The sequence below is a fragment of the Tenrec ecaudatus genome, chromosome 13 (assembly GCF_050624435.1).
Source record: "Tenrec ecaudatus isolate mTenEca1 chromosome 13, mTenEca1.hap1, whole genome shotgun sequence".
In the NCBI taxonomy this organism is placed as follows: Eukaryota; Metazoa; Chordata; class Mammalia; order Afrosoricida; family Tenrecidae; genus Tenrec; species Tenrec ecaudatus.
This window is the reverse complement of record NC_134542.1, coordinates 64,458,992-64,482,699: the sequence shown is the minus strand read 5'-3', so window position 1 is coordinate 64,482,699 and position 23,708 is coordinate 64,458,992. Positions and strand designations below refer to the sequence as shown.

General features: G+C 38.3%; 1 protein-coding gene across 1 annotated transcript in view; it reads right to left on the bottom strand.

Annotated features, from left to right (window-relative positions):
• Nucleotides 1–2,832: 2,832 nt before the first annotated feature.
• CIRSR (corepressor of RBPJ and splicing regulator) overlaps nucleotides 2,833–23,708 on the bottom strand; it is a 35,660-nt gene continuing 14,784 nt past the window's right edge. Inside the window, exons 8-10 of the mRNA XM_075529036.1 lie at nucleotides 7,499–7,605; nucleotides 5,139–5,224; nucleotides 2,833–3,886 (exon numbers count right to left, since the gene is read on the bottom strand). Coding sequence (XP_075385151.1) covers nucleotides 3,151–3,886; nucleotides 5,139–5,224; nucleotides 7,499–7,605 — 929 coding nt within the window. The 3' untranslated portion in view covers nucleotides 2,833–3,150. The remainder of the gene's footprint in view (nucleotides 3,887–5,138; nucleotides 5,225–7,498; nucleotides 7,606–23,708) is intronic.

Below are 23,708 nucleotides of genomic sequence, written 5' to 3'. Positions count from 1 at the left end.
TGAAGTTAGGGACGACTAAGCACATATTCAAAGAAGTCCTAACCTAGCAGCCTAGATATTTCCAGCCATTTGTAAATCGACAGCACCTCCTACAGGAAGTAATTTGCTAGTGGTAGATTAAGTCAAACATTAACCAAAACCCCCCCACTCACCGCCACCATGTCAGTTTTTATGCATTCCCTGCATAGGACTGTCCCTGTCCTTTTGTTCCGGACTGTAACTTCGGAGTAGAAAGCCTCTTTCTCCCGCTAAGCAGCTGGTGGTTTGGAACCACTCCTCTTGTGGCTTGCAGCCCAACGGGAAACTACAATGCCGCCAGGGGTAGGGGAAAGGGGGTTTCTGTGGTTTTCAGTCTCCTCTGCCTCCCAGTGTGGTTCTAGGGCCAAGGGCAAAGACGAACCATCACTAGTTTACTTTAAAAGACCCTCTTACTAAGGGTAGAGGGATGATAAATGTCAGGCCTCTCCTGCTGTGTGGTTTTCTAAACTGTCGGTGTCGAACACTTTCTGGGAGGGTGGGTGTTCCTGAGCCTTCCCTCACTGCCATCGAGTCCAGTCCGACTCAGTGACCCTGTGGGAAGAAGACAAGGCAGAACGGAAACTGACCCTGTGGGCTTCCGAGTCTGACTCTATACCGGAGCAGAAAGCCTCCTCTTTCTCAGTCAGTTTCCAACTGCTCAAAGGGTGGTTGGCAGCCCAACACCTCCAAGAGTCCTTAAACTTGAAGCTTTTTCCCCTTCATAGTTGAGAATTCCTATTACATACAGCTAGAGCGCTATTTTATGATGTTTGTTCATCTTTCCCATTTTAAGATTCCACAAACCAAAGAATTAGAAGGGAGCCTGCTGTCTTTATAAACCACGTTCAGTGCCTGTGCCCTCATCGTTAGGTTAGGTGAACACATTTCCTGACCATTTTCATGTGACTCTGCCTCTCTGGCAGAGCAGGGACGCAGGTGATCTCAGCCTGGCTCTGCTCCTTAGTCTTTCTAGCTAGCACCCTAGGGTGACCAAGGCTGAAGGTCAAGCAGTAAACGCAACAGCTTCCAAACCACAGGCTCTTCCTCGCAACTGGAGGGATAAACAAAGGCGTCTGGTGGCACGTTATAGGTTAACAATGAAGAAAAATTAAATCAGATGTTTAAGTTCTGAAACCCAACTTGAAAAGCTCAAAGTGGACCACTTTTATGATATTCAAATGAGCAACGAGTGAAAAGTGATCACGCTTTGCTCCACTTCCTTTGAACTTGCAGATGCTTTACAGCAGCATTTCTTGAGGAACGCCGTACTGAGTCAGAAACCTTTTAAGACACTAAGTATTGCATAGGTTTCGACATTATTACAATTATAAAGTCTAAAAAGGCATAAGGTAGAAAATAATCACAGCAACACTGATGAGTTCAAGGTATAAATGAGCAGCCTTTATAAATCTCAAATGAATGCTTCTTTTTAAGGGAAGAAAAGGGATCACTGAGCAGCACTCTAGGTTATTACACCGTGGAAGGAATTCACATTCCTCTCTCCACTCCTTTCCCATGAACAATGTAAATGAAAGGGTTGCTTGGGCCTTTAGCTTACTTAAAATCAGGGGCATCTGTGTGTGTACAGACCTTGTAGAACGGTTTCATTAAACTCCCAACTTTCATTTATTTACATCCCTATAAAAACAAAAATCCAAACTCACTGCCATCAAGTCAATACTGATGGTATAGCAACCAAAAGGACAAGAGGAACTGCCCCTAGGGGTTTCTAAGACTGTAACTCCTGACCGAGTAGAGAGCCTTACCTTTCTCTCTCAGAGCAGCTGGTTTCTAATTGCTGGCCTTTCAATTAGTAGCCCAATTTGTAACCAGTATGCCACCAGGGTTCCCTGACACACATCTCATCAATATTTGTATTACATTTAATAATGTTTATATAAAATGCAGATTATTTTATATAAACCTGATGACAAAAATAACTTCTGTCCATGTGAAATACATGGATTTTTTTCAAATTGCATTTTACTTTTGATTAGTATTAATTTTTCTTTTTCCCTTACCATATTTTTTGGAGCACAAAGGAAATTTTATAGGGCTATTTAAACAGGCTTCTTTTAACAAAACATAATATGCAGTTTTTTGTAGCATGTTTGGCCTTTAGCAGTAACATCTTCATGGCTGTATGACAGTACTAGAAAGCCATCTGTGGTTGGTACAGGAAGTTCCCCAAAGGTGCCTACAAGGAGCCCTGGTAGGCAAAGTGTTGGGCTGCTAAGCCACAAGTTCAAATCCACCAGCCGCTTTGAGAAAGATGAGTCTGTCTGCCGCCATGAAGATTTTACTCTTGGAAATCCTCAGGAGCAGGTCTATTCTGTCCTGCAGGGTTGCTACTGGAATCAACTTGATGGCAGTAAGCTTGGTAAAGATGCCCACCTTGTCACCGGAGGTTACCGATGGAATTAATGCTACGAATCAGCTGATTTTAACGAGAGATTATCTTGTATTCTCTGAGTGGATCTAATATAATCAACCACAAAGTCCTTAACAATGGTAGAGGAAAGTAGATCAGATTTCGAGAGTGATGACATTATGAGGACTTGATTTCCCTTTTTTTACTATGAAGATGAAAAGAGGAGGCCAGGAGGCAAGGAATGAGGGCAGCCACTGGAAGCTCCAAGAGGTCAGGATACAGTTTCCTCTGGAGCCTCTGGAAGGAACAGTGCCCTGCCAACACCAATTCTTTGTTTAATTCACACGAGCAAATTTCCACAATTACACTTTGCTTCAGGCAAATTTAAATATTAAAAGTAATAACAAATGTGAATTTAAGACCTCAAAATTAAATTATACCCATTCAATGTACCATCATTCCTTTAATGATATTTCAAAACAAAGAAAATGCTACAGAGTTCTCTGGGTTTTTATCCAGGTTAGGGCAAAAGAAACATTCACCAACAGAGGGTATTTCTCCAGCCCTAAAACAGAATACTTACAAAAACTCGCAAAATTAATTCGTATGGTATTTGTGTAGTTTTGTACTTGAAATGCTAGTTTACAGAGATGGAAAGTTAAAATAGAGTTTTTTTTTATTAGAAAGACAATAGTATATAATTTAGCCCTTACTAAAGGTATTCAGTAAGACAGTGAAAATATTTTTCTTTCTGGGTAACATCACTTCTGCTCTCTCTTTATTCTCTCTCTACTTCGGCTTCGTTCTCTGCGTGTCACTGTAGCATGCTTATCTCCCGAGTCTTCTCTGTGTGTTTTTTCTCCTCGGTGTCTGTCAGTGCCACGGGACCTGGTCTCTTTTTTCCTGTGCTGCTCTGCGCTGGGGCTTGGCTCTGTCCGCTCTCTGAGCTCCCTCTGCTTGTAACCACTGTGACTTCGGCTCCGGCTTCTCCTGCTCCCCTCATTTCTCTCACACCCCCTCTTCTGTGCGCCCTCACTGCGGCCTCTGGGCTGGCTGTCAGAGTCAGGGTGGCTCCCCAGGCTAGTCTTTCTAGAACTCCCCTGTTTTAAAGACGGAGGCTTTTCTCCGTCTTTGTCCTCATTCCTGCGCTGACTGCTATAGCGTTCTTCATAGAGTTTTCTCTTCTTAGACTTGCCTTGCTCTTCAATTTCACTGCTGTTATACCATGAGCCTTTCTTTTTCTTTCTTTTCTTATTTCTTTTTCTTTTTTCCTTGTGGTCACTCTCACTGCTACTTTCTGAACTCTCGCTGGAGGAGGAAGAGGAGGAGGAAGAGGAGGAGGAAGAGGAGGAGGAAGAGGAGGAGGAAGAGCAGGATGAAGAAGAGGAAGATGATTTGTTTTTATGCTTTTTGTGTTTACTTCTGCTCTTCTGAAGCTTTTTGTTTTTTCTATCTTTTCTCCTTCGTTTCTTTTTCTTCTCAAGTCGATCCAATTTCCTGTAAATGGGAAAAATAGCAACAGATATAATTGTGTAAAAACAGTCCTTTCATCAGCAACTACAAAATTGCCAAGAGAAAACATACTTCCTTAGAAGCAATTAAAAATGGTCTCCAAATATAAAAGCATTCTTTATCCTCCTAAATGACAAATATTTTTCTTCCTTTCAAATTATTCTAGTTATATATACATTAAGTTTAAAAAAAAAACTTAAATGCAATAAGCCAATTTCCTAACTACACTTTCCTCACTAGTAATGATCTTCATAACAAAAGTGCCCATGACTCAGACCTTGAAATTATAGCGCATGCAAAATAACTGGCCGCCGTGACCTACAGAAAGCCTGTGAAAGGTTGTTACATTAGCTGGATTTATAGAAACTCAAATACACAACTATAATCAGATGGAAAAACTCATTTTATGTATGTGTTATGTTAAAATAAAGGAACATTAATCAACATTAATTATATTACCCAAATTCGAAAGCACATTCTTCAGAAATTCTGAATATGAATATACTTAAATTAAAAAATATATTCTCTTTTGGTTATATAAAATAATCTTAAAATCATTTTCAACAATTACTTAGCTTTCTTTAATTAGGATCATTCTATCAAGAAGGCAGTCTGAATTTCCAAAGAGCACTCTACATTCTCAGAAGAGCAGTGTGTTTACATGGCAAATCTGAGTTGCTCAGAAACACAAGTGCCTCTCTGGGTTGACTCCTAAAAGGAGAAAACACCAGCCCTCCTCAAACTCCAGATCCTCAAAACACCAAGAGCTCCCTCTATCGGACGCAGTCAACAACTCTTGGATTCTTTATTCCAAGGTAGTTTGTTAATGCAGTTCAAATTAACAGATTGAAGCATTCGTTCAGGATGCTTTAGGAAATTTTACCAAATGGAAAAATGAGCAAGGCATACCCAAAAAATATTTTCCAAGAAGAAACGGTGTGTGAAGATACATATAAATCTTTTATGGAACGTAAAACTTACAAATCTATTTTCAGATTCAATGTTCTGAAAATACAAGGGTTTCTGTTGTGTATGCTGCATTTACAATCTGACAGTCAGTCAGTTATTGCATTACCGAAACCAAGACACGATTGCATTCCTAGAGTGAATGCAGACATGTGCTTTAACAGGGCACACATCCTCATGAGCGCGTAGGCTCTGTGTTGAATAGGTTACTAAGAAGAAAGATACAGGAAAAAAAAATGTAGCTGGATCCATTAAATTCATAACTAGTTACCTGAGAAGTTTCTGTTTTTGTTTGGTGGTTAATGACTTTAAAAATTCCACTTCTGGATCTTCTTCACCCTCACTTGCAACATATTCCTGAGTCACCAAAGACATGATTAGATGACTAGATTTTAAGATAAGTTATTTATCAGATGGTAAAGAAAACATTTACATATGTGTTTTTGTATTAGGAACACACTGTAGATGAACATGATATTTTGGATTGGGTAGTGGGAGAGAATGCAAAACAAAATTTAAAAACCCCCCAAAAACAACAGTCTACCCGCTAAGGATGATAGTAATGCATTAGTAGGCTTAAATGAATACTTTATCAGCATCAGGAAACGATCAAGCGGATGGCGGGGAGACACAGAAATAGGTGTTTATCGCATGGCTTCCATTTTCTCTAACTAGTCCTTGAGGGTGAACCATGGCGAACACTTGGTTGTTTAAATATTTTATTTATAATTTAGTGAAATATTAAAACCAAGATCATGACCCTTCCAGTAAAATCAAAACATCCACTTTCAACCTTTTTAATTTCAACATGGAAGTAGGGTAAGTGTGATGGTGGGGCAGGAGGGAGGTAAACGGAAACAAGAATGATCTAGGAAGCAAAGATATGGGTAGAGGTATAACCATAGGTGGGTACATATGTTAATACATTAATTCATAAAAATAGTGGTATTGGTCTATGTACATATATTTATATGGCAATACACTAAAGTAGTAGACAAGCTTTGGGCCTCCACAAAAGCCCTCCCTTAACGCAAGAATACTTTGTTCTAACAACCTGCCATTCTGTTGCTCACCCTCCCAGCACAATCGCTGAAGACAAATGGGTGCATAAGCAAATGGTGGTGAAGAAAGCGGATGGTATCCAGCTATCAGAAGATACAGTTTCTGGGGTCTTAAAGGCTTGAAGTTAAACAATCTAGCAGAGAAGCAACAAGCCCGCCCACATGGAAGAAGCACATCAGCCTGTGTGATCATGATGTGTCACCAGGACCGGGTAATAGGCATCAGAAGACCACAAACAAACAAACAAACAAACAAACAAACAAACAAACAAACCCATATTTTTGAGAACGAGGGGGTTCAGAGCAGAGACCTAAAGCCCATCTGCAGACAATGGGACATCCCCTCCCAGAGGGGTCACAGGGAAGGGATGAGTCAATAAGGGGACAGTAATGCACTGATGTAACACACAGTACTCCTCTGGTTCCTTCTTCACCCCGCCCCCATTATCATGACCCCAGTGCTGCCTTTCACTGCGGGCTAGACCAGAGCACGTGCACAGGTACGGATAAGACAGAAGAGCTCAGGACATGGAATCCAGAAACAGGAATGGGAGTAGTGATACCAGGAGGGCAGGGGGAAGGTGGTGAGAGGAGGGGAAGAAGGGGAAACCGAATGTGATGACTGACATATAACTGCACCTCCTCCCACCCCAACCCCAGACAACAGAAACCGTGGGGGGAGACAGTGGTCGGTGTAAGATATGAAAAGAATCATAATTTATCAAGGGGTCACGAAGGTGCGGAGGGGGAGGGAAGGGAGGGGGGGAAAAGAGCTGACACCATGGGCTCAACAGAAAATAAATGTCTACAAAATAATGATGGCAACATATGTGCACATGTACTTGATACAATCGATGTATGGATTTTTACAAGAGCTGTAATAGCCCTTAATAAAATGTTTAAAAAATAAATTAAATAAACAAACATGAAACTAAAAAAACCCAAAAAACCAACAGCACATTCCCATGCCTTTATTAAGTGCAAGACAAGTCATGCGCCTCTTTTCAGAACAGCACATGCTCATGCCAATCAAAGTCTGGGTGTTAATTTCAGCTCTGGATCTACTGAGCCACATGACCTCAGGAAAGTTCCTGGACTTTTCTGGCCTTCAGTTTCCTCACTAAATAATATAAAGGGTTCCTATCAGTGTATAGTTTTCAAACTCAATCATTTCCTGGGATCTATGTATAGCTAAAAATATCAAAACAATCTAAAATTATTTTCTATAGGCTTTAGCAGTTCGTTCCATATGCTTTCCCATTGATTCCATTCAGTGTCACTTCAGAGGTCAGTTAGCAGGCAGGAAAAACCCACTCTACCAGTTCAGTTCACTATTTTATCCACAAAAACCCAGAGGAGTAGTTTCATGTATTAAAATATAGGTTTAAGAACAATCTATCATTTAGGTTAAAATAATAAAGAAGCAAAATCAAAATACATTTTAGGCATTTTCTTTGCTCTATCTTGCTTTCTTATGGATATGCATATTGGAAAACATTAAGTAGCAATTCATAAGCAATCACATTTAGATTTATACACATTTTCAGCTTACTGATAAAAAGATCATTACCTGTGATGGATCATTTGCGGTCAAGTTTCTCCCCAGTACATTTCGTTTCAGTGCAAACCCACTGTTTCTCATCTCCGCTATTAGCTCCGAGGGGTGCATCGATGGCCCTGTTCACAAAAATCACAGTTGGAATGTATCATTTATATCTCTCTAGCTTTTTCGGACTCCACAGTAGGAATGCAGTTGAAGCTTTGTTAAGTAAAATCACAGCTAAATCAACTCAATAATCTTCTGCTGAGCAAATAATCAGATATGATTTTCTAAAACAGCAGTGTGGAGATTCAGAATAGAAAATAATTGCATTTTTCTTTGCGTGCAAGGGATTCTCTTCTTATGTAACTTTGCCATATTGAAAAAGATACATTTAGACATTGTCTGGTTAGAAGTGTCTAGTATGAACTCAAAATAAAATGATGAAAAAACTTCCATTGAAATTTTAATACATGTTCTCTTGAAGCTCAATTTAAAAGACATGCTGTAAAGAAACATAAATAACTTTATGACTATTTGAATTTCCAATTCAAAATTCTTTGCCTTTATTTATCAAATACTAATATTGAACAGATGGAATGGAGAGGGGGGGGCTTGAAAAAGTTCTCAGGAAAATTCCATTATCTTATAATTTTCCACCAACTTTTCAAAGCTTCCTTATACTGTTATGAGGTGGCTAAAGATCCAGGACCTAACCCAGAATCCTCTGAGCAGCCATCCAGAACTTTCATCTCAAACTCACACACAAAGATAGTGGGGTTTTTAGCGGTTAGTTTGGGTTGGTGAAAAGCAATTTTAGGCTGGCTATAGGCCATGAGTGAGCCCTGAAAACTCAAGTGGCTTACACATTGAGGTGCAACCACAAAGTGGGTAGTTTGAACCCACCAGTGGCCCAGAAGGAGAAAGATGAAGCTGTCTGGTTTCCTGAAGATTTGAAGTCTTGGAAACATGAAGTGGTAGTTGTCTGTCCCATAGGGTCACACTGAGTGAGAATCAACTCGATGACAGTGGGTTGGTATAGGTCAGTGTTTCCCAAAGTGGGCAATACCACCCCGAATGACTGGCGTGGGGGAGTGGGCCGTAAAAGCAAGTGTTTTTCATGACCGGGGGATGTTGAGTAATTTTTTTCCCTAGAAAGTATGGGAAAGAAGTTTGGGAACCTATGGCCTAGAGGTACTGTGGGAGCCCTAAGGGTGCTTGCTGTGGGATAGGGGTTGGGCTGCAAACACGGATCGGTGTTCACATCTCCCAGCAGGTCTGAAGCAGCCGCTCGGGCTGTTTGCTCACATAAAGTCTCACCCACGTGATGGCAGCGAGTTTGCCGTATTGTTTTTGGTGTATAGACTTACATGTTACATTTTCATAAGTTGCTGTTTCCACTTGCACAAAATCTCAAGCTGGATCTCAAACTCTTTTGGGTCACATTATATGGAAATAATGATAGATACATTAAAAACATGTCTGTGTGTGTGCAAGCTCCTCCTTTAAATGTGACACAGTTTATGTTACATAGGAGAGGCTTGTTCTTATTTCTTTCATGTATTTCAGCTCCTTCTGTTTTTCTTACAGGAGGCACACTAATAGCAATATTTCAGGGCAGCAGCTTAAAGCGTTTCTGGCCTGAATCATCTGCAGCCGGCTGGAAGAGCTACGCATGCTACTGAACTGTAAGGACGAGGACAAGAGCCCACGAGGAGTTCCTAAGAGTGCTCGGGACAGAAATGGGTTCTCCAGTTTGCTGCTTCAATACTCCTATTTCTTTTCCTTCTCAGTGCTTTCTCGGTCTTTTACCACGTATTGCCTCTGCATGTTGTCACGGAAAGCCAACGGCAATTCAGTTCAAACCTGTTCAGCTCTGGAGACAGCTTAGTGGGAAAGGTTCGGATGATTCTCCGAGCTGCACCCTTCTAGTCATGTCACCACCATCAACCGAAAGCTGACTTAGGTATTAGGGAGATGACAGAGTGACAGTGAGAAATGGTCTATTACTCATCTGTGAGGGAGTTATTAATAACGTGATAATTTATGAGGGGGAAAAGGCCTACTTAGTTGATAACAAAACAAAAACAACAAGGTAGCGTATTTCATCATGATACTAATATTCGACTTAAGGCAACATAGGATTTAAAAAATGCTATACAAGATATCTGGTTCCTATGGAATATCTTAATTACCTTTATTTACATTTCTCAATTTGGTTGCTAATACTGAGAACAAGATCGTAAATAAAAATGGAATTTGAAACCTTAATACCGGTTGCCTTTAAGTGGCATAAAAATGCTAACGCACTTCAGCGCCTTACATGCGCTATAGAATATAGAGTTCAATGTACTTTTCAGTGGCTTCTCAAATTTTACAAGTAGAAACAATATTTTATAAAGTAGAAAATCTCTTTTCTGAAATGTCAAAATTCCATATCCTGTCGACAACTTTATTAGATGTCAAAAGGATTCAGAAAGCAAACATGTTAAGAGTTAGGCTAAAAAAAAAAAAGAGTTAGGCTAAAAACCACTACAGTAACGTGACAAAACGCTTGGTCATTATGATGAGAGGTTACTAATTTCATCAGCTTTCATCAGAAGATGGGTAATTTTTATATTTGAGAAAACATGCTTTTTGCATTTTCATTACAGTACTTCAAACTACTTCAGGAAAATGATCCCTTTGCTCCCACTCTGACAGAGAGGATACAATGAAACGAATGGTATTTGTCTAGGATTTGTATTGCTGAAAACCCACCTGGCCTCTGCACATACACTTACATACTACAAGGCTGTCAACACAGTGTTTAGTGAAGTGTCTGACTACACCCACACCAAACCCCAGCCACTGTGTAGATTGTGACTCACAGTGACCCTCTGTAGGGTTTCCAATTCTGTCAATCCTTAGGAAGCAGACAGCCTCATCCTTTCTCCAAGCAGCTGGTGGGCTTGAACCCCCAACCTTGCATTTATCTGCCCATCTCATAGCTCACAGCACCACCGCTCAATAAAGAGCAAATGTAATGGTTTTGATTATTTTATAATTTCTTCATAACACTTTTCAACAGTCTGCTATTCAAATATTGTATACAAATGTTTTATTATTATCAAAAACTCTAGGTTTAGAAGATGTGGCAATCAGATGATGCTATATTTAGGAAAGTAGCTCTATACTGCCATGTTACTGTGATAGTGGCTACGCATGTAGTTAAATGAACAGAAATGACTCTGGTTCTCTGAGAACTTGAAGTTTAGTTCAACTGATAAATTGTACAGATACAACAGATTACACAGTCTGTTCAAATACTGAAAGCACTACCTAAAAATGACTTTCATGTGTTTCAACATTAATAGTTGAAAAGAGAGCTGGCACGAGGCCTTAGGCCTATTGGCGTGCTCTTGGATTCACAATGACAGAACAATCCTAGGGAATTCAGGGAAAGGAACTTGCTCTAAAATGTAGGTCTGCGAGAGTTCCTTGTCAGGCTAGGGTCCGTCTCATCAACATGATGACTCACAGTCTAGCGCAGAAAAGCAGGGCCACCGCAGACACTGTTTCTAATGCCAATTTATTTTGAAAATCTTCTTTGCTGGATCTGGATTAAGCATCCAAATACTGATTACAGTTTTGCCTTTTAGTTTTGTGTCCTGATGACACCCAGACCATTTTCTAAACGATGCATTCAGGGCCTTGGCAGTGTGTTATGTGTGTGTGTGGTGGTGGGGGAGAACAGGGGGTCGTAGAGGATTTCCCCAGAAGGCAAAGTTTGAATTATGTCTGTAAAGGGCTCGATGTATTTAATAAGGCCATTCCTTTTTTTTAAAAATGGGACTAAACAAGCAATGGCAGGTAATGTTCTACAGCAAAATAGGTATATTTTCTCACAGAATAATGTAGGAGGGTAAGAGTTCTACGAGAAAAGGCTGTAGAACGTTGAAAATGCAGCTGCAGGGTGAAGAGCCACCACTGGCACAGGAAGATCAATGCTCAAGGCAAAGGTAAGTGTGTTTATCATTGCTGGCACTAAGTCCATCTGCTCTCCCTGAGCGAGGGCAAATGCATTTCCATTCAAAGTTTCTCATTCTTCTCAATTGCTGCACTGCCTTCTGTAATTGTATGGTATCGTGTAGGAGAGGGTTGTAGGTTAGGTAAGGAGAATGAAATAGAAATGCTTTCCTCTCCTTTCTCAAATTTTACATGTCACCTTGATTTACAGGGTTGCTGCTGCATGCTACAACTAAGTTGTTTACCCAAAGCAAATATGGTTCACTTGCTCCCACGGTAGTGATCTATGCCTACCTCCCCAGGGTATGTGTGTGTTAATATAACTTTAAACTAAAGAAAACTTCAAACTTAGAATAACATCATCATGGCCCCATCAAATAGCTTCTATAATTATCATTGCTTCTCAGTTTTATTTCATCTATTACTCCCAACTTCCTTCTTTCCTTTCTTTTGTCTCTCCTTGAGACACTGGTATGTATCATTAACAGGCAAGTGTTATGTCTTAGAAAATAAAAAAGCCCTTGCTTGCCCTTGCAAGGTAACCAAGCAAAATTACTGAAACCTCCAATGAAGGCTGAGCATGATAGTGGAACAAGAGTAAAGTGTAAGGAAATAGAGGAAAGAACTAGGTGACAAAGAGTATTTACAGGGGTCTAAAGACTGGAATGTACATATGTAAATATATTTACATAAGAGTGTGGGGAAATAGTCTATGTGAATGTATTTATAAGTTTAATGTTAAGGCAGCAGAAGGACATTGGGCCTCCAACTCAAGCACTTACACAATGCAAGAACACATTGTTCTATTAAATTGGCATTCCAGGATGCACACTTCCCCAACACGATTGCTGAAGAAAAATGTATGCACAAGCAAACGTGGTGAAGAAAGCTGATGGTTCCCGGCTATCAAAAAATATAGCATCTGGGATCTTAGAGGCTCGAAGATGAACAAGTGGCCATCTAGTTCAGAAGCAACAAAGCCCACATGGAAGAAGCACACCAGTCTGTGTGACCACGAACTGTCGAAGGGATCAGGTATCAGGCATCAAGGAACAAAAAAATCCTATCATTGTAAATGTGTGAGTGCAGAGTGGAGACTCAAAGCCCATCGGCAGCCAACAGGACACCCCCTTACTGAAGGGTTGTGGGGAGGAGATAAGCCAGTCAGGGTGCAGGGTAGCAACGAAGAAACATATAACTTTCCTCTAGTTCTTAAATACTTCCTCCTCTCCACTATCATGATACCAATTCTACCTTACAAATCTGGCTAGACCAGAGGATGTACATTGGTACAGATAGCAACTGGAAACACAGGGAGTCCAGGACAGATGACTCCTTCGGGACCAGTGGTGAGAGTGGCGATGCCTGGAGGGTGGAGGGAACGTGGGACAGAAAGGGGGAACTGATTACAAGAATCTACGTATCACCTCCTCCCTGGAGGATGGGCAGCAGAGAAGAGGGAGGGCAGGGGAAGATGTCAGACTGTGTAACATATGACAAAATAATAACAATTTATGAATTATGAAGGGTTCATGAGGTATTAAGGGCTCAAGTGGAAAGCAAATGTTTTGAGAATGATGATGGCAACAAATGCACAAATGCGCTTGACACAATGGATAGTGATAAGAATTGTACAAGTCCCCCAAAAAATGATTTTAAAAAGCCACAATACTTTTAATGCATTCATCAAAATCAATAATTTTAAAATATCATTTAATAGCTAGTCAATATTAAGATTTCCCCAATTGCCTCAAAGGTGCTTCTACATATTAGGTTTGTTCATATTAGGATAAAAACAAGATTGCATTTGGCTGATATATTTAACTCCCTCTCTTACTATTTAATAGTCTTTATTTTTTATAGCTTTTAGTTTACAGAAAAATTGTGTAGACAGTACAGAATGTTCCAGCCTACCCTCCTCTTCCCTGACACTTTCTCCTATTATTAACATCTTGTGTTCCTGTAGTACATTGTTACAATTGACAAACCAAGATTGACATTTTTATGAACTAACTCCATAGTTTACAATAGGATTCACAATTTGTATTATACGGTTCTGTGGGTTTTGATAACTGTATAATGCCTACCGTTACAATACACTCAAACTCACTGCCAGCTCTGACTCACAGTGACCCTATGGGACAGTACAAAAGTTTCACACTAAAATGGCCTATCATCTGCTTATTCTGCCCACCCCTTTGACCCTTGACCTTTAATCTTTTCACTATTCCAACACCCTCTTATCTGGCTAATGAACTACATGAAGAGAAAAAAGAAAAAGCTGAGACTGCCTCCAGGTTGCTTCTTTTAACTCCTTCATTGTGTGCTTACTGCAGTTAGAGTACTAGTGATATGACTTTACATTTTAGAAAGTCTGTGTTTTAAAAATAAATCCCCAAACATTATTATAAATACAGTATATGATTCTTATTTCCATGAAAACGTAACCTTCCCTCCTTCTTCCTTTCCGGAAGTTAAGCGGACTACATTTAGTGTGTGTCCACGTCCAGTTGCTAAATGTACAAAGGACACTTGTAGACACTAGTGAGAGTATGTGAGGAAGAGGGAGGTCTGTGCTTAGAGGGCACTACTAAGAATTACATCAGATTCTCAAGATAACCATTCGCTTTTGCTTTTAAGAAAACTTATAGAAAGTTATCTTATGAAAACAATAATATTAATAAAACTAATAAAAAGGGCACAGTAGGAACACACAGTATAAGTCTCACGGGAAAAAAGTGATCAAAGCTATTAATAAAATATGTGGGTGATTTTTATTTATATAGAGAATGTTTTATGTATGATTTTCTAAAGGTTATGCAAGAACCAATTGTACTGAATTGTAATAAAACTGCTTCATCCTGGGAATTTTCCTGACACACTGCCAGTTCATCTTAGTGGAGCTGGAAACAATAGGGTTTCTTATTGCCCTGATCCCAAGTTCATGCTGAAGACAGCTAATTTGATCTCCATTAAAACACAATGTAAAGGAAAAATTAAGCATTTCATTTTAGTCTCTGTGTCTGGGAAATACACAAAAGCAAGGAAATATGAAACTGTCCTTATTGTGCACTCATAAAAAATATTGTTTATTAAAGACAATACTGCCTTACAGAATCCCGTAAAAGTTACATGACCTATTTGCTGATGTCTTTATTGCTTACAAAGAATAAACCAGTAGATTCCTTATAATTTCAGCTTAATTTATATGGAGATCTTTAAGAGATGATACAGCCATCAATAATAAAATTAATTCAGAATTCCAGAGGACTAAGAAAAATCATTTTTGCTTTGATGGACCTGTAGCATTAGAAGATAGTGCTGTACACTGTTTCTCAACCTTTTGGCTAAGACCAAATGTACACGCATGCCAGTGTCACAGTTCAAATAAACAGTTTATTTAGTTAGATAAACTAAAATGAATGCTGCTGAGTTATGGATCCATCAATCTCAAAAACATGTTGAGTGAAAGAAGTGAGACACAAAAGAGTAGACACATGATGCTGAAAAATTGATAAAACTAATATATAGGGTGAAAACCAGAGTAGTGGCTATGGGGGAAGGGAGTATACTGAAAGGACAGAAAGGAAAATTCTAGGTTAAGGGCAATAAAACACAGACCGATGTAACAGCTTCTTCCTGCATCATCTAGGAACAACGACCACAACTCTGAGTTACGCAACCATTCCCACCCTCCTTTTGATTGTTCTTCCATCATTAACGTAAATCCATTGCTTCCTAAGGTTCACATCTAATCTTTCAAGCTGCTGTTGTCAATTTGACACCATATAGACAGTTCTTACAAGAGCATAATGCTCAAGACAGGTATTTTTTCCAAGTTTAGATACTGCTTGGTTTTAAAATGTCAGGGTTATTTCTGGTTTATCTGAGGGCAATAGTTTCAGGGTTCACGCAGTCTTGATGGCTTCAGAAAGTCATGAGTCCACAAGTACTTTACATTCCGTTCTACATTTCTATCTTTTGATCAGGACTTTTCTATGCAAGTTTTTATCAAAACATTCAATAATGGTAATTGGGCACCATCTAATTATGGTCTAAGGCAAAGGAGGCAGCTGTTCATGGAAGCAATGAGCAACATGTTCCATTTCCTCTTCTATTCCTGACTCAGTTTTCCTTCCTGGCTTCAGGTGAATAGATGCTAACTACTAGGTCTTGGATGGTCACTAGGACGCTTTGAAGACCCTAGGCACTATGATGAGTAAGACCAGTGCATTTTACTTTTTAAAATGCTTTGTATTGAATTTTACATGATTGGAATTAATTTAATCATTGGATTACAAAATGCTTATAGTTTGAATGGCTTAACCACTGGTAATCAATCACATGTAGCCAAAATTCAAAGTACCACATATACTCGTGTATAAGCCAGGTTTTTCAGCATGTTTTTAATGCAGTTTTTGTGGGAAAATTAGGTGCTGTGACTGATATTTGGGTCAGCTTATACTCAAGTATATATGGTACTAATCAAGAGTATCACCTTGACCTTTGAAGCATTTGATTTGAAAACCTTGACTGAATAATCTCTTCAGTTGTTTAGTATGTGGTTCATGATCGATCAGCTAAACCCAAACCAAACCCACTACGGCACTGCTTCCAACTCAATGGAGGCCCTGTACAGGTGTGTGAGCTGTAACTCTCGAGGGAGGAGATAGTCTCATCTTTCTCCTACAGAGTAGCTGCTGGGTTTGAACTCCTGCCTTACAGCTAGCAATCTAGTACTTACCTAACAGCATCATCAGGACTCCAGGAGAGGAATAGGGCCTAATTTCAGCTCTTTCCTTTGAGGTCAATCTTTTATTTATGAGTTTCAGTATCTATTTTGCAAGGTTAGCTTTAATGGGATTTTTATAAAAATACTTTCCCCACAGAATTATGTCAGAGGATAAAACAAAAATAACCCCTGCCACTAGATGTAGGGTTATTTTAATAGGGAAGACTCATCCTCTTTAGGGAGCCGCATAAAGGAGCTCCATGGCAGATTCAAGCAACATTGCACAGACAATTGAGTTTATCATCTTTCTTCCGATCAAACAGTGGTTCTCAACCTTCCTCATGCCGCAACCCTTTCATACAGTTCCTCGTGTGGTGGTGAGCCTCAACCATAAAATTATTTTTGTAGCTACTTCATAACTGTAATTTTGCTACTGTTATAAATTGGGCGACCCTTGTGAAAAGGTTGCTCAACCCCCAAAGGGGTTGCGACCCACAGGTTGAGAACTGCTGCTATAAAAAGTCCTTTCAGCAAGGCCTGTAGAGTCTTTTGGACAAACCTATAATCACACAATTGTTTTGTTGTTTTTTCTTTTTTAAAATTTAAAAATCATTTTATTGGGTGCTTGTACAATTCTTATCACTATCCATACATACATCCATTGTGTCAAGCACATGTGTACATTTGTTGCCATCATCATTCTCAAAACATTTGCCTTCTACTTGAGCCCTTAATATCGGCTGCTCCTTTCTCCCCTCCCTCCCCACTCCCCCCTACCTTCATGAATCCTTTATAATTCATAAATTATAATTATTTTGTCATATGTTACACTGTCTGACGTCTCCCCCTGCCCTCCCTCTTCTCTGCTGTCCATCCCCCAGGGAGGTGGCTATACATAGATTCTTTAATCTGTTCCCCCTTTCTACCCCACATTCTCTCCACCCTCCAGGCATCGCCACTCACACCACTGGTCCTGAAGGAGTCATCTGTCCTGGATTCCCTGTGTTTCCAGTTGCTATTGGTACCAATGCACACTCTCCGGTCTAGCCAGATTTGTATGGTAGAATTGGTATCATGGTAGTGGGGGGTTAAGGGGGGAGGAAGTATTTAAGAACTAGAGGAAAGTTATATGCTTCGTCGTTGCTACCCTGCACCCTGACAGTAATGGAGTGTCCGGTTGCCTACCAATGGGCTTTGAGTGTCCACTCTGCACTCACCCCTATTTACAATGATATGATTTTTTGTTCTTTGATTCTTGATACCTGATCCCTTCGACAGCTCATGGTCACATAGGTTGGTGTGCTTCTTCCATGTGGGCTTTGTTGCTTCTGAACTAGATGGCCACTTGTTTATCTTCAAGTAATTAAGACCCCAGACTCTATATCTTTTGATAGCTGGGCACCATCAGCTTTCTTCACCACATTTACTTATGCACCACATTTGTCTTCAGTGATCGTAAAAGGAAGGTGAGCACCCACTGATATGATTTTCAGTTCTTTGAAGTCTGATAACTGGTCCCTTGTACCCCTCATGGTCAGACAGGCTGGTGTGCTTCTTCCATGTGGGCTTTGATGCTTCTCAGCTAGATGGCCGCTGGTTTATCTTCAAGCCTTTAAGACCTTGTTCTGTTTTTTCAACAATATTCTAAGTGATCAAAACATTTTCAATGTGAAAAGTTGATGCAAAGATGGAGGAACAGTATGTGAGAATTCCTGTCATAGAGAACTATCACTGTTATGATTTAGTTTAATAGTCTTAATTTTTCTTTATTAATTGTAGCTTGAGTGAAAGTTTGAAAAGCACATTCTTTTTCCATTCAAATTATGTATGTTTCATTTCATAACATGAATTGCAGATCTGCCACTTCCTTCCTGGGTTTTTCCACATGTCCTTTCTTTTCCCTTGCTAACTTTCTGAGCTTTGTTTTTGGGCAAATGCAGCTCTTTTGGTCTCAGATGGTTGATCATTCTATTGGGTGTTTCTCAAAAGTGTTACAGTTCACTTTATAGGCCTACCTGTTTTTTAGCTGCACAGTGATGCCCAGGGCTGGGTTCAGTGTCAAGTTTGAAGGGTGTCTATGGGTTACTGCCTCTCCGGTTTCACCAGTCTTGATCAGTAAGCCTGGTCTTTTTTATGATTTTGAATTTGGTTAGTTATTTCCCTTCTATTCTGCTCAGGACCTTCTGTGGCCCTAAGCAGTACTTTTTATAGATTTCAAAAAAAGATTAAACCAAGAATTGGGAAAATATGGCAAGAAAAAGAGTACTGATAAATTATTTATAAAAAGTCTCAAATACTGCTTTCCTTGATTTTGGCTATTTATTCATTTTTATATTGTTTAAACTCAAAAAACTATAGTATGGGGCAAGACTGGACAGATGTGAAATATCAAGTATTGTCACCATTTTAGCTATTTGCAATGTTAATAGATCTCAGACTTAATATAAAGAAAAAGCCATTTGTATGTACTCAGTACAAGAGGGCTTCAAAAAGTCTGGGGGGAAATTCCATTATCTTTTAATTCCATGTACTTTTTGAAGCCACTGCAACTATCCAGTAATAGTATTCTGAATGTGAAATTTGCTTTTATAAAGGTATGAAATTTGTCACTTTATTATATCTAAGTCTGTTTCAAATACTTAAAAAATTATAAGTAGATGAAAATAATTATAGTAAATTAACTTTAAACATGTAGCAACCTTAAAGTCTAAAAATTAAAACTCAAATACTTGAGTAAACTATGAAACAATGATAATAAACTTGGGATCAATGTTTATGTATACTTTTATATTGCTTTTACAAAAACAACCACAAAGTTGAATACTACACCTTGAATCTCATCAAGCCATATTGCTGAACCACGGCAGTATTATTATCTTTGATATAGTTAATTTACTCTCAGGCTTAGTATAGGGCTTCATTAAACAATGGGGCAGGATATATATAATTTTCCTACAAAACACTTGTTTTACAACAACCTGTTTGCTTCTGGAAGAAAAGCACTGGAAATGTAAACCTTTCTTTAGTTGGGAAAAGAAAGGTTTAATATATATTAATCTGACTTGAATTATTATTTTATAGCTATCTGTTTTTAACATGTCTTATGATACCACTGACAGAATTAATGGAATCAATTACCTTATGCCCTAGAGAGATAATCAATAATGTTCTCTAACATAAAATGGCAATGATGTCTGTAAGGTGAACCAGAGACATATAAAAGCCATAGATATATGAATGGATCTTGGGCTCACACTTAATGCTAGCTTCAATCAAAGAACAATTAGTTCTTATGACATAACTCTACTTGATACTTGTCCTAATGAAGAGATCACTTAAGATATGGGTCTACAGCAAAGTGGGCTGAAGAAACTAGATGGTGGCCAGCTATCAGAAAGAAAAGCATCTAAGGTCGTAAAGGTCTGTCTGAAAACAAGCAGCCTATCAATGAAGATGTCAACTACGTTCACATGGAAGAAGCACACTAGCCTGTTTCATCTAAGAATGATAAATAATAGAATCCAAATCCAAGGAGAAAATGGTATAAATACTTAAAACTGTGAGCATCTGGTTTGCAGAAGGCTATCTATGACAATAGAAGCTCAAAATCCATTTGCAGGATCCACACATAGATTGAGCCGTTGGTAGATCCTGTGACAAAAGTCAGGGTTGTGAATAGCCTTGTTATCAGACAGAGTATTGTAAGGATTATAGTAGATATAATTAGGTTAAAATGTAACATATTAGTTGATTCCCCTCTTTAATCCATTTAAAAGTTGTATCAGTTAAGTAAAAAAGTGAAGGGGACATTTACCCGGATTAAGCCTGTGGTGAACGCCCTCTGAACACAGACCAGGGATGTAATAGCCTTGCTCTCATACAGAACGCATTGGAAGGGGGTTAGGGCAGATGCAGTTCAGTCAAAATTTTATGCCTTATCATTGGATTACTCTATTAGCCATTTTAAAGTTGATATAATTAAAACATTTTTTCTACTTATTTTTAATTGAGGTTTCTCTTTATTTTATTTGTTATTGTTAGCCTTTTCTGTTCTTTATGCTTTTCAGTATATGAAACCCAGGATGGGTGAATCTATAGAGACAGTAACTGGATTAAAGGTTTCTTGAGAGTATGGCAGGGGAGATTGAGGAAAATGAGAAGCTAATAACAGGAGCACAAGAAAGAAGTAAAATGCTCTGTAATTGATTGTGATAATAACTGTACAATTCTTGATATGACTGAACTATTGAGTTGTATTATATGCTGTGGATTATATCCAAATAAAATTGTTTAAAAAACTTTGTTAGAATTTATAATTAGCCTGACTATATATATATATATACTCGGAGACATATATGTGTATGTGATATATATATATGTATGTATATATATATATATATATATATAGTGTGTGTGTGTGTTTGAGTTTTATCTTTTCCTTTATCATTATAGGAAAATACATCCCATAAAAGAATTTGGAAGAGGGAGGAATGGCTTTAATTGTGCTAAAACATGCAATCACTTGGTTTACCACATAGAGCATGATCCTATTTCTATGAAAATGTCCACAGTAGGTAAACCTATAGAGAGAAGTAGTTTAGTAATTGTCTAGGGCTGTAGTTTGTTCTGGTACACTCACATATTACATATTCTTGTATTTCGGGTTCATTTCATAGGCCATGACTTAACTGGGAAGAACTTGTTTGAAGCCCTGGTTTTGTCAATATATATTAAAAATGCAAGCAACACTTTAATGTGATATGAAAAGGATCACATTAAAGGTGGTGGTAGAGTGGGAGGAAAATATGGGACAAAACCCCAAATGCTAAGAGAGATCAGGCTTACTGGTTGTATAGAGACAAGTGGAACCTCTGAGACTATGACTCTTAGTTACCCTTCAAGTTGGAAGGGAATTCACACCTTGTTAGCATAATCGGCCAGTTAAGATAACAGAGGCAGCATTTATTCAAGGAGAGTGTTCAGAGGGTTAGAAAAGATGGAGGAACAGAAACATGAAACACAGAGAAAGCAGAGTGGGTGAAGATATTTTGTGAGGATGAGAGATGGGTTGAAAGACAATGTGTCTGAATTGCTGAATGTTAAGATCGATGATCTGCTCTGAATTGCTGAATGTTAAGATCGATGATCTGCTCTTGATCGATGATCAAGCCTTAACCCACGTAACTCACAATACAAAGTTAAAAACAAAAAACAACGAAACACAAGTAGCTGACAGATGCCTAGAACCAATGAAAAGAATAGAGGTTATGCAGTATAGATGAAAGGTAGGTGAGCTTGTCATTTCGTTATATTCTAACGAAAATATTTTATAAAAATACAGCCACCAAGGGCTCAAGTAAAAAGAAAATGTTTTGAGAACGATGGTGGCGAACATGTACAAATGTGTATGGGTTGGGATAAGAGTTGTAAGAGCCCCTAATAAAATGATTTTTTTTTAAAAATGCAGCCACCACTGAAACTTTTAAGATTTTTGTATAATTTTGATGTGTCTAGAGTACAAGAAAACTTAGAAAGTTAAGAGAATCTTATCAGTAGAAAAACTATTCTAAACCAGCTTAGCCCAAAGAAGCATTTTGATTGCCTAATTTAAGTTTGTAAGGGAGAAGTAAATCTTATAGCTGGTCTCTGTAAACCTCACAGCTGGAACATTCTAACAGCACCTTGCAGTTTCCAGTGATCAGAGTAAGTTACTTTATATACTAAACTAAGGATTTCATAATAGAAATAATGCAACACCAGGGGGTACAGTTATCATGAAATAATTACACTCCTGGGAGATTACAGGCACAAGGCTGTACCCCAGGGGTGTGATTATCCCATGATAACCGCATTCACTGAAATTGCCTTATTGCAAAAATAATCTCTATTCACTGGTGAAACATTATTCAATAGGTGATTTTTTTTAAAATGAAAAGATTTTTTTTAGCTTGAATCAGCAAGTGGATTAGGAAATTGGTCAGTTTATTTTTCATTACATTCAAATTCAGAATACAACATCATTATTTGCTTTCCTATTTGATAGAGTTTTTTATTTTGTTTTTGAGAAACGTTTTAAGAGTTTCTATTAGCATTAGTTAAACACTACTGCTAAATTCAGGTCAAACCTTAAAGGGAGTATCTAAGTAATATAATTCTTAAGTCACTTATTTCTATGTGCAATCTTTAATTATTCTAGTGTTCATTTAAAAATTATAAATCTATGTTAAGCAGTAGGTAGAAACAAAGCAAAAAAAAAAAGAAAGTAGATAATCCTACCATCCAGACACAACACAATCACAGCTGCTATGCAGCCTATCTCCTTCTAATCTTTTTTTCTAAAATATCTTTCTACATAAAGAGAAAGATGAAAATGGAAATCTATGTAGCTCCTCTTTCATGACCTACTTTTAAAATTTTAACGAAATGTTATAAACAATGTCTGTATCATTAAGAAATCTTCATATCATTGACTGCCACATACTATAGTATGCTATGATAACGTACACTGCTTATTTAATATTTTTTCATGAGCTATCTAGGTAATTTCTTTTTCTCTTCTTTATGTTTTTCACTCACTCATTCATTCATTCACTCTTTTGTTTTCACTACTATAAGCAATGTTTGGGAACTAAGTCTTTGGACATGTCCACGATTACTTTGTTAGGATGAATTCAAGATTATATGATAATAAGCAAAACAAAAAAAATTAAACAATTTTCCTCAAATCAATGGTTCTTATAACAGGTTAAGCTGATAGTTTTAAACCTCGATGATGCATCAAAAATATATTAAAAAATTTAATCAGATAAGGTAAATATTACTGACTTCTTACCACAATGTTATCAAAGAGTTCAGCAGTTTGTGATATTTTTATATAAGTAAGCTACAGGATTTAAGAATTCTAAAATATTATGTATTTACCAATATTTCTTCTCAAACCTTTTCTATTTGAGAGGAGTAAATGGAAATTTCCCAGCACCCTTTTCTATAAAGAGTCTGCAAAGAATTCAGTCTGAAATTCAGTGACCCTAGAGGACAGAGAACTGCCCTGTGGCTCTCTAAAACTGTTGATCTTTCCCCTGTGGCTTGCAGCCCAGGGAGTAATCTTCTACACCATCAAGACTCTGCAAAAAATTAAACTGCTAAATATTTTGACTCTGCTTCCTTTACGTACTGTCACCACTATCTCAATTCATCTCAGTGAGGGTAAAGTTTATTCTTTAAAAAAATTTTTTGTAAATCATTTTATTGCGGCTCATATAACTCTTATCACAATCCATACATACATCAATTGAGTAAAGCACCCTTATACATTCGTTGCCCTCATCACTCAAAATTCGCCTTCCACTTGGGTTCCTGGAATCAGCTCATTTTCCTTTTTTCCTTCCCCCACCCTCCCCAGTCCCCTCTCCCACACAAACCCTTAATAACTTATAAATTATTACTCTATCCTATCTTACACTGCCCGGCATCTCCCTTCACCCACTTTCCTGTTGCCCA